General features: G+C 37.3%; 1 protein-coding gene across 2 annotated transcripts in view; it reads left to right on the top strand.

Annotated features, from left to right (window-relative positions):
* The window catches only part of GUCY1A1 (guanylate cyclase 1 soluble subunit alpha 1), a 31,989-nt gene that overhangs the window by 17,828 nt on the left and 1,985 nt on the right, over positions 1 to 12,176 (top strand). For both annotated transcript variants that reach the window (XM_042829859.1, XM_042829860.1), the window contains 6 exons: positions 2,529 to 2,590; positions 3,852 to 3,910; positions 4,909 to 5,618; positions 6,761 to 7,246; positions 7,755 to 7,898; positions 9,352 to 9,506. In XM_042829859.1, coding sequence (XP_042685793.1) covers positions 2,529 to 2,590; positions 3,852 to 3,910; positions 4,909 to 5,618; positions 6,761 to 7,246; positions 7,755 to 7,898; positions 9,352 to 9,506 — 1,616 coding nt within the window. The remainder of the gene's footprint in view (positions 1 to 2,528; positions 2,591 to 3,851; positions 3,911 to 4,908; positions 5,619 to 6,760; positions 7,247 to 7,754; positions 7,899 to 9,351; positions 9,507 to 12,176) is intronic.

Raw genomic sequence — 12,176 nt, 5'->3', positions numbered from 1 at the left:
TCCTTTCCAATTCCTTTTTTGATACAATTTTGCCACAATCAGTTTTGTCTGCTCTTCCACTGTATTTCCCTATATTTTGTCCTGTATTTGCAGTCTCCCACTGCTCATTTTACTCGTTCCTCTTAAGAGCATGTCTTTCCAAAGAATTTTTTTAACATAGAGATACAGTTGGAGAAACTCTGCCCTGGTAGCTAATTACATGAATTATATGTTTACCTAATCAATTCACCTAACTGAATCCAGGCTATGCATATCATTTGTTATCACAAATAAATATACAAATAAATTCACTGTTTTCATCTGCTATTATGTGAACCTCCTGCAATATTACTTTAAAGACATTCATGTCCATGTTTAATGCAAAGGAAAATTCTAAAGCATATATTTGGGCAAATGGTTCAAACAAAGAAATAGAACTTTTGTCGTTTGTGAGCTGTGTCATAGCTACTAGATTTAAATGAGCAAAGACTACAGAACTTGTCATGTAAGTTCCAGTGTCCTCCCAGCAGAAACCATGCCTGACTCTTTGCCCTGGAGAGACTGAACAGAGTATCTGTGCAACTGGGAAATGCAATGATTATGTTGAAACACTGGGTTAATTAGTATATTTTCAGTAATAGTCTCTGCTCAGTTCTAGTGAGAACAGACACAGTGCATGCTATTTCTGTATATGAGAACTACAGCTTTAAAGAAAGTGCCACTGCATGACATCCAATATGTGGGTATACCTCAAATTTTGCTGAAAACATGGACGAATAGACTGGTCTGTGTTGGGATGACAGTGAACGGCCATCTCTGAATACTCAGTTTATTACAATTCCATTACTTGGACTAAGAGCAAAGTCAAGGAGGCTGTGGCCATGTATTCCCAAAGCTCCTGAACCTCAAGGTTCTTGTCGCAGATATCAGCAGTTATTGAAGTTTTATGAATTGGAACTTTGTTCAGATATAGTAGTCTGTTCTCATGCTGTCAGCTTTCAGGTTCTTTAGACAGAAACCTTCCCAATCATTCTTCATAGAAGGGTTTTGTTTGTTTAAAAACATTTTTCATTGCTTTTATACTTTAAAGTGCCTTGCTTCTCATCAGCAACTAGCCTCATCTTCTTTCCCATTAAAATACATGGCCATATCATGATTCACAGACCCCTTGTGACATCAGTAAACTGTGTGTGGAAATCCATGATATAGTGCAAGCAGGATAAACTTTGGATCAAATTGGTCCTTCTATCATTTAGACTATTTATGAGCTTAATTACCTCACTTTCAAATACAAAAAAAGTGGAGGACATTATTAGAATATATAGTAATACATGTGTATGTTAATACTACTTGAGGAATGTGTGCTTAGACTTTAACATAAATTGCCCAGCGAGGGTGTGGAGGCCTGTAAGCATCCAAGGCCAGGCTGGATGAGACTTTGAGCAATCTGGTCTAGTGGGAAGTGTCCCTGCCTGTAGCATTTGAAACCCCTTAAAGGTCCATTCCAACCCAAACCATTTGTAGAATACATAGCTAGATTTCTTTTTTTACATGTGTAAGTGATTCTAGCACTGTCTCAAAGCGCTATAGTCCTAAAAACAGAAAAGGAGGTAGTCTGAATCGAAGAATGTTATGTTGATCTGTAGCAGCTGCTTTTGAAGCTGTGCTACCTATCATTATTTCAACCTTGACAATTTTGAAAATTGCCCTGAAAAAAAAAAAAAAAAAGTATTATTTCAGGAAAAGTTAGTTGTTACAGCTTTTTAATATGTTTTGCTGAGGGTGTAATGCAGAATGCAGGTGATTTGTTTTTCTTCTTTTGTTGTGTCGTTTTGTTTTGTTTTGTTGGGGTGTTGTATTTTTTTTTTTGTCAGAATCAATTTTTCTTATTTATCTTAGTAGTTCTGAATTAAGGGATTGCTCTTTTTTGAGGGTAATGAGTTATGCTAGAAAGTCGAGTTAGTTAATTTTTAGCAGTATTATCTTTATTGTCATCTGACAATTTGGAGGTGAAGCACATCATTTTTTAGAAGGCCTAACCACACATGCACATCAAATAAGGGGCCTTAATTATAGGTTATAGTGGTACTGGAGTAGTAGGTACTGGTAGTTGTATGCTGAGAGAAAGTTCTTGGATCTCAGGGGGAAGTTCTTCACAGAGAGCGTGGTGAGGTGCTGGAACAGCTGCCCATTGAGGCTGTGGATGCCCCGTCCATCCCTGGAGGTGTTCAAGGCCAGGTTGGATGGGGCCCTGGGCAGCCTGGTCTAGAGCCAGATCTGGAGGTTGGTGGCCCTGCCTGCGACAGGGGGTTGGAACTTGATGATCCTTGGGGTCCCTTCCAAGCCAAGCCATTCTATGATTGTATGGAGCTGAAGGCATCAACATGATCTAAACCCCAAGCACAGAAATGACACACTCTTTCTAACTGTACCAGCTTGAAAAAAGATGGCGGTCCCAAGGACAGCACAGTAATTCTTCTCTGTGTAAAATGTTATGATTAAATTTTCAGCAACGACACTTAATCAATGTAGCTTTCTTTCTTTCCCAGTTTGAAAGACTAAATCTTGCACTTCAGAGAACGTTAGCAAAGCACAGGATAAAAGAAACCAGGTACGTATGTGTAATAGACTTGCAACTAAACCATGCAGTAAAAATGTTTTGCAGAGTTCATAATGGCTGGAGTGCTGGCTGGGGATCAGGACTTCTGGAATCTGTGTTTTCTTACCTTGTTAAATTGGTGCATGTCATTTCATGCAATCTAAGTTGGCTTAATGGGCAAATTTAGCCATTTGTGCAGGGAAACATTGCTTAAAATAAGCAGATGTTCTGGGGGAACTCAGGGAGCACTCAGACATAGATGGGAAAGATGGATATAGTTGTCTTATTTCACAATTGTATGGCCTTCTAATAATAAATAAACCACTGGTATTTCTAAGAGTCTGGGAAAAGAATTTTAAATTCAAATGATTATACAAAAAATAAATTGTTTTCTAGTATGCTTGCATTCTTAATAGCTGGTCAGAAGTGTATTATAATTGCTGACTGGAATACTTTCTCTGTCTTAATTATGTATTGGAATATAGAGAATTAGTTTGAAGCAAAAAAAGTAGTATGCTATCCTAAACAGTGTACTAAGGCAAATCTAAAACAAATCCAAACATCTATGTTGCTTTTGCATGTTTTGCATATTTAAGTTATTTCAAGTAAGGAAATTCAGATAATCTGTATCAAAGGCTCGCAGCTTGTGCGAAGATTGATCTAAGCTACATCTCATCACCTTGTGTCTGACATTCAGGTTGATATTTATCAACCTCAGAACTCATAGGGTTGCTGTTTTATAACACAGAAATCAGGATTTCTACCAATTGACAAGTAATTTTAGAGTTGATGGGTATTTCCTATCAAAAACAAATGCTTTATTACCTCTCTTTAACTTAATGTAATTCCAAGAAATGCTTGAATGTATACTCAAATTATACTATATATTTGTATGTATATTATATATATAATATTTATTATTTGTGAATATGAATACACTTACAACTAGCAAAATACTAGTGAAGCAAAAGATAGGGTTGTTGCAGTGTAAGAGGCTGTAATCAATGACACGCTGCAGCATTTGGCCTCAATCCATAGTCTGAGTTCAGACAACTAAAACTTAAATTTATCACAAATGCACAGGATAATCTGAGATCCTACTAAGGCCCATTTTGAATGAGAAGAAAAAAAAACACAACAAAACCTCCCTATTTGACTGGCAGAACTTAATCTTTACAGAGTAAATACGGAGTAAATATTATTGCATACTATTTCTATCCCGTTTGTCCTGATTTTTCAGGAGTTTTATTTCTTTTTTTTATGATCTTTGCAGAAAAACTGGCGATAGAGAAGATTTTGAAAAAATAATCAGTGATCATGCTATTGCAGCAGGTAATGCATTCTTGTTTAATAATACATCTATATTACATGTACAAATATATTACATGTGCAAATATTTATGTAAAATGATGTATGTATAAAATAATATATACTTATATAAATTGGGCTTGTTAAATCATTTCCTCCTCGTGATGGCTGAAGTAATGCCAACATTACATGAAATAAACTGTTTCTGGGCAACCAACAGCCCAGAGCGTCAAAATTTATCAAGTCTGTGCTGACCCCCAACATCCAACACCTAGAGAGAGTTGTAAAGTGTTGTTAGTAACATCTTGTGGTGTAAAACTGTTGAGAAAATGTTCGATTCTTTGCATCCTCTGAAGGATTCTAGTCTCTGGTATGAGAACTGCTTTAATTTGGAATATGGGAGCAGGCTACATCTCTAGCAGCCAGTACTTATTGAAGTTAGTAAATGAACATTTCCAGGAAGTGAAGCATCGTCCTGTGTAACCTCAAGCAGTAAAGCTGATCACGTAGCAAATAACCCTTTTCAAAAAGATTCCTAGTAACAGCTGTGCAGCAATCCCAGCAATGTTCCCAGCAATCAGTTTGCATACAGCTACCGTGAAGATGAGCTGTTCTGTGCTGACTGGTTTCAGAGCCTTGGAATGTTCCTAGAGTCATTTGAATGATTGGATTTGGCATAGCATGTATATCTGCACAGATCTGATTTTATTCTTACTTTTTTATTATTATTATTTCGATGGGTTTCAGTCATGTGCCAAAATGGGCATTCGTTTTGTCTACGCTCCTACCACAGCACAATGGATCGTTCCAGACTACAACCCGTCTCTGCATGTCTTTCAGGCACCAGATAGAACAACCTTAGTTGGTCACAGCAGGACTCCTAAGTGAGAAGGCCCTCAGTTGTCTGTGCTGGATCAGTGAAGGATATTGCTGATTTCATTAGGTTTAGGACAAAAAAAATTAGAGGCTAGCCTGAGATTGCACGACGAGTGTAGTTCTGATTTACATGTAATTCCATGCAGGTGTTCCTGTGGAGTCTCTACGAGAATCTCTTGGTGAAGAGCTGTTCAAAATATGCTATGAAGAGGATGAACACATACTGGGGGTTATTGGAGGAACCCTTAAGGACTTCTTGAACAGTTTCACTACTCTGCTGAAGCAAAGTAGCCACAGTCAGGAAGCAGGGAAAAAGGACAGACTTGAAGAAGTTTCTATATTATGCCTGGAGAAAGATCAGGACTTCTTAAATGTGTATTATTTCTTTCCCAAGAAAATCACAAGTCTTATTCTGTCTGGCATTATTAAAGCAGCGGCTCATATTTTGTATGAAACTGAGGTGGAAGTCATGCTCATGCCTCCTTGTTTCCATAATGACTGCACTGAGTTTGTTAATCAGCCCTATTTGCTGTACTCTATACAAGTCAAAAGTGCAAAGCCTTCTTTATCTCCATGTAAACCGCAGTCTTCACTTGTGATTCCTGCCTCTGTGTTCTGTAAGATCTTCCCGTTCCATTTTATGTTTGACAAGGATATGTCTGTTCTACAAGTTGGAAATGGGATAAGAAGGCTTTTGACCAGAAGAGAATTTCAAGCTAAGCCCAATTTTGAAGAATATTTTGAAATTCTTACCCCTAAAATAAGCTGCACATTTAGTGGAATAATGACAATGTTAAATATGCAGTTTACTGTACGAGTGAGAAGATGGGATAATACTGATCTGAAGTCATCTATGGTAAGAGTCTTTTTATAATCTTCAGAGATGAATTTGTTTTCCTCTTTGGAGACATGCAATATAGATAGAGTTAAAATAGCCATAAAATAAACAATGTTGTGTTTTACATCACTTATCTTTCAACCTCTAATACAACTTAATAATGATGGTCTATTATGAGGACAATGTAAGATAATTCAGAATTTGAAAACAACATTGACTGAAAATTCTCTTGAACCACTGCATATATGAAATTTGACTGTTAACTTGATTTTGAAGGAGTCATTGGAAATACAGAGAGAAACTAATAAATTGAGCTAAAGCCAGTGGCATGCCATGTTGCTGAGAGTAAGAGCATCACCAACACAAAAAATGGGGCAGGGAGAATTTTACCAAAGTGTACTTGAATTAGATGCAAACAGAGCTTTTGAATTTGGGGAAGGGAGTTTCTTGTGTTAATTCAGTCTTTGTTATCTTCTGTACTTTGCATCTTTTATATTCATATACCTTTACTGGTGCAATTGCTACCACAAAAAAAAAGGTGATTCAAAGCAACATTAAGGAGACCTCCTCAGCACCTTCCACGTTGCAGGAGCGAACAGGGGAAGAACACAGAAACAGCATTACACACAAAGAATATTGATTTTTTAGATCATGAAAATGAGTTATTTCTGGAATTTCTGCATTTCAATTTTGAGTCTCAGTGCGTACTTTAATAAAACTTCAATAAAAATGAAGCCCATTTTCTCACTTCATCTTACAGAAGAAGTTGTGCATGACTCGAACAGTATAGTTCTTATCAGAAATCTATTGGCCACTCAAATCAGTAGCAATTTATTGGTAGGTAAAAATGCACAAAATTCTTCTTTTGATTTTTGTTTGATCCCTAAGATAAAATTGATGCTTACCAATACCACATTAGTGTTTAATCCTTAAGCTGCTTTATCTTTTGCACCAGAAGCCTAAGCCTAAAAAATAAGCTGAACTTATTATCTACCTCTACAATTTAGTATTCCATGTTGTATCTCCAACAAATAGAAGAAAATGTGAGAACTGTGGATCAGTTCAATTCTCCTATGGTTCAGCAAAATGTGTTTCTTGTTTCTAAATACTTGCCTTGCATGGTGTGCATGAATCCTTCTTTCTTTAATGTTCTGTTTCAGGTAATGGATCTCAAAGGCCAAATGATCTATATTCTTGAATCCAGTGCAATCCTATTCTTGGGATCTCCATGTGTGGATAGGCTAGAAGATTTTACAGGACGTGGATTATATCTTTCAGATATTCCTATTCACAATGCACTGAGAGATGTTGTTCTGATTGGAGAGCAAGCCAGAGCTCAGGATGGACTGAAGAAGAGGTTAGGAAAGCTGAAAGCAACCCTTGAACAGGCCCATCAAGCACTTGAAGAGGAAAAGAAGAAGACTGTAGATCTTCTGTTTTCTATTTTTCCTGGAGAAGTTGCTCAGCAGCTGTGGCAAGGACAAGTGGTGCAAGCCAAGAAGTTTAATAATGTCACAATGCTTTTCTCTGACATTGTCGGATTCACTGCCATCTGTTCCCAGTGCTCACCTATGCAGGTTATAACCATGCTGAATGAGCTTTATACTCGCTTTGATTACCAGTGTGGAGAGTTAGATGTCTACAAGGTACAACATTTTTTGCTTGTATGTGGGGCTATGTGGCAGGAAAGGAAATAAAGACAAAACAGGACAGAGAATAATACAAGTCCAAAAATATTTTGCCTAAAACCTTCATTTTAGGAAAAAAATATTAAGATCATAAAACAAAAACAAAAGTTTATGAACAGAGTGGGCAATATATGCAGCCAAGCAAGAAACACATCATAACCTAAGAGGTCATTTCTAAAATGAATTTCAGTTACAGTGCTATGAATCTGGGGTAAATCAATGTGTTTAATGTAACTACAGGTGTCTGACAGTAGGAGAGCAAGGAAAAGTATTCTAGTGTCGTGCCCAGCAGTAAATACTAGTTGTGCACTTTTGCCTTTTAAAGGATACCACAGGATTTATTCAAGACTTAAATGATTTAGCAGGACAAATAGGACTCAGTCAATTTAGAGGTAGCATATTGAAGCCACAGACTATTCTTTTATACGACTGTTGTAATATTAAGGAACAAATGTACCTGTTTTAGGTTGAGACTATTGGAGATGCCTACTGTGTTGCTGGAGGTTTACACAAAGAAAGTGAAACCCATGCTGTCCAAATAGCATTGATGGCCCTGAAGATGATGGAGCTGTCAGATGAGGTGGTGTCTCCCCATGGAGAGCCTATCAAGGTCATATATTTTATTTTATAATATTTTATATGGTAAAAAAGGAAAATTTTGATGGCCTAGTTGGTCTGGGGGTATTTGTTTCAAGGAAAATTTGCATTAACTCAGACAAGTTGGTGAATCAAATGTGTACAGGTGGAGAGGCTGACTATTTTATTTCTATGAATATGAATGTTGTGGAGAAATAAAGATGAAGCAGAGGTCTTAAAATCAACCCAGTTCCTGCTAAATTAATGGGTGCACACTGATGTGCTGCTGTTTTTGTCTCCCTAGCAATCAGTTTTATTGTTTTCTAATTAGGATACTAATCCTCCTTCAAAATAAGAACCTAGGAGAACATGGAAGTGTTCTTAGGCAACAGTCACCAGCATGAATCATCAGAGACCTGCTGTAACTGCAGTAATCCACACGTCTTTAGATGATTCTGTTGCTGGTCACCATAAGAATGGTGCTACTGCTGGCAAGGCCACTGTCAGATTCAGTGGTAGTCACATTTGTGACCTCCTTTCAGTGGAGACACAAAAGTGTATTGAACTTTCCACCTGGAATACGGTCTTGTTATTTTTAATACAGGTGTCTTGATTAATTATGTCTTGCACTTGCTTATTTTTAATATTTGCCCCTTTAGAAAAGGAGCTTCAGGCTTCTTTGATTATGGTTTAAGGAATATTTGTGTTCTAAGACCAAGAAAATGTTTTTCACAAGGATTACAGGCTTCACATTTATCACAGAGAACAGCAGTATTAAGAATGGTGGAAATAAAGACCATTATATTTGTATTTCACGATATCAAATTAAATTATGCCTGAAAATACGGAAACATATTTATGACAATATTAAGTGTTTATAATTTCCATGCAAATGCTACTTGTGTAGCTCTGAATGATGAATGTTATTACATTCTAAAAGTAATTTTAAAATAGGGAGAAAGAATAAATTCTAGAAGCTTCTTAGAGGAAAACTAAACAAAACTCAAAATTCAGACTATGAATTGCAAAGAGGGGGTATCAAAACGTTTCTATTGCTGAAGAGCATGTACATATTTTCTTCACTGTTCCCTAGGACTTGTCTTCTGACCTTAACAGCAAAGCAATTACAATTTCAATTTAGTAACTTTCATCAGTCTAACACTGTGCCATGCAGTTCCTCCTAGGAAAATATTTAAGTGTCATAGTAACTCCTGATGGTGTTTTTAGATGAATATACTGCCAGAAAGACCAACTTTATCTCAGTCATGTCAGATGAAGAGTGATTTACTATGCAAAGCAAGATATATTTGGGCTACTTTCCAATCTACAAGCAGTAATGACCAGAGTACAGACATATTCAGTAGGCTGTACTAACTCAGTTTATATTAGCAACTCAATTTTATTTTTTAATTAAAAAAGAATTTTTAAAACTTCAACCATTTTATTTGCCTTACCTAATCATGACATTTTCTGCCTTTTATTTAAAGATGCGTATTGGCCTTCATTCTGGATCTGTTTTTGCTGGAGTTGTTGGAGTTAAAATGCCTCGTTATTGCCTCTTTGGAAATAATGTAACCCTTGCCAACAAGTTTGAATCTTGCAGTGTACCTCGAAAAATAAATGTCAGCCCAACAACTTACAGGTATGGTGCTTTACGGTGTACATCAGTAAAATTTCCACTTGAAATAGTTAATGTAAAAGTTTGTTATCTTGTTATTTTTTCCCTGTTTTCCTTTTACTCTTTTTATCTGACTGCTCATGATTGCACAATAGCTATTTTTATTCAGAATGCAATCAGAAGCAGCAACAGAGTGAAATGGAACAGCTGATATTTATTTTTCAGATGCTATGATTAAAATAAGTGGAGGACTTGGGGCAAATTTGCTTCTTGCCCTGAAGCTATGTACCTCTTGCCTTTTTTTGCCTCTCGTAAAACTGGTTTATCTTTGAGGGAGGTGGCTTTCACTGTAAACTGGATGATGTGCAAAAATCAAACTCTGTAACCACAGAGTTATAAAGCAGGTGTGTTTTATCAGCGCTGCGCACACGCCAGATGCAGGTGGGTAATCCCTCCAAGCCTGCAAACCAGAGGGCAAGAAAAGCACATACTTAAAGAACAAGCTGCTTAAGTATGCATTAGGTTTCCAAGAAAAGGTTGGGTGATTACAGTGAGTCCCCAAAATGATTGATATTTCTCCCCGCCCCAAGTCTCAGTTCTTTTGTGCACGCGTGGTATCTCTCAACGTTCCTCTGGTGGTCTTTTGATGAAGGCTGTGTCTTCTTTGACCCGGGTCAAGTTGGAGGATGTTTGACTCGCTCTGCTTGGTCATCTTATCGGCTACAGCTCTGTCCACCAATCCGCTGCTTCTCCCTTAATTTGTGGTTTCCCTGGCTGAGCTTGCTACCTTGCATTCCAGAGATAGGATAGCAAGCAATGTTATTTGGAGAAACAGGAGACCCGCTGTCTGTACCAACTGTCTAAGTCTGTAGAAAAGCATCTGGTATCGGGGGCCAAACCTGTCTAATCAAGGTCAGATCTGTAGCTGCTGATTCAGCAGCACCCCATGAAGGCACCTAACCTAAATTATTTTCCTTAATTCCTGGATGCCAAGCTTATGCAGATGCACTTGAAAACAACATCCTAATCAAACAGTTTGTTAAGCATCACTGTACACATCCCCATTCTCTTTCGATTAGGGAAGATGAATGAATAGGTTGCAGTGAATCAACCATGATAGTGTTTATTTTATGCATGTCTTGATCCCAGCTCAGTTTGAACCTCGTAGAGTGGAACCCAGGCTGTACTATTTATGATTCACTCAGATCATTTTTAGTAAAGGATATCTGGTTTCGTGCAGATAGTTAGCAGGCTCTCCCATGGGAAATATATTTCCTTTGTCCTCTTAGCCCAACACTCCCTTTGTATTATACCTTCAGTTATACTTAAAATTACCTTGCCAATATGTCCATGGCCAAGTCATAGTATCTTTTATATTCCAGACAAAACATTAAAAACCTTTTTTAAATTTGGTGATAGCAACTGTCTGCGCTCCAGGTGAAGATCTGAATTTTATGCCACAAAACTCATACAGTTTTATTGTTTCTTCCAGAATAGCCGAAAATTTTAAATATGAACTACAGAGAGTGAATTCACTAGTAAGAAGTCGTAGTGCTGGATGAGTAAAATAACCAGAAATATGGATATAAGTGATTTTTTTCATTTTAATAAAGATTTGAGAGACTGCAATACCATTTTTTTGGGGTGCAGAAACAGGAGTAATTGAAATAATCTGCTACATTCAGAACTGTAGCCTAGACAGCTGGCTGTACTCAGCTTCTGCTTGGTGCTGTGTATCTGATGTTGTGTCAGGACTGTGTGGCCAGTTGTCAGAGAAGTTGGAATCCCCTGCGGCAATACTGTGTGACTTAGAGGGTGCAAAGCTAAAGATTATCTTCTGCAGGTGAAAGCAGGTGTATTAGAGCACACATAAGTAACTTGGGTTTGGATCATGCAGTCTAAACAGAGACGTAGCATTATCATCTCCAGTGCTTAGCTGAGTCAGAATAATAATAATGACTTCTTCCACGTCCACACGGCAAATCGTTCTGAATCAGGTTGGCCACGGTCTTTTCTTAAAATCATTATGCAGTTCTTTCACACAAAACTTGTTTATATTCTGAGGCGTAAGTGGCTCCCTGTTTGTCTGCTTATTCATCTCAAGGCAATATCTCAAATAAGTCAACTGTCGAAAGGAAAAAAACCAAACTCACACCGTAATTATTTGGATGCCTAGAAAACAGGCAATGGAGTTGAAGGGTAAACTATAGTTATTATTGCCACCGAATGCTTTTTCACCTGAGTCAATGATGCAAAAACAGTCTTTGTGTTTAATGTTTTTACATTAAAATCCATTTACATGGATTTATATACAGAGCATGGCATCTTGCACAACTCCCATCTGTAGCAATATTTATTTGGAACCTTAGGTACCAGTCGTCAATATTTATCCCTGAAGAACAGCCATCTGTGTTTCAGATATTGAAGACCATTAGGTTTTGTGGAAAAAATTCCTAGAGTTGGCAGGAGGATCTGAATAGCTTAGTTAATAACCTTGTCAGTATTCCATTAGTTGTAACATTAATTGTGATGCCATTTTCATGTGCTAATTTGAATTAGCTCTCGTTTTTGAACTAGCTACATTGGTTTTGCAAGAACTTGCAACAAATACAGCACCTATATTCAAAACAGTGACAATACAAAAAAGGGAGGCAATGTTCCTGTTTGTACTGGTGCCTGACTTAATGAGTTATC

Source organism: Centrocercus urophasianus, unplaced genomic scaffold, assembly GCF_019232065.1.
Source record: "Centrocercus urophasianus isolate 14NV4802_14NV808 unplaced genomic scaffold, USGS_Curo_1.0 seq_32, whole genome shotgun sequence".
NCBI lineage: Eukaryota > Metazoa > Chordata > Aves > Galliformes > Phasianidae > Centrocercus > Centrocercus urophasianus.
Note: the sequence above shows the minus strand (reverse complement) of the source record. Positions and strands in the feature narration are given on the sequence as shown.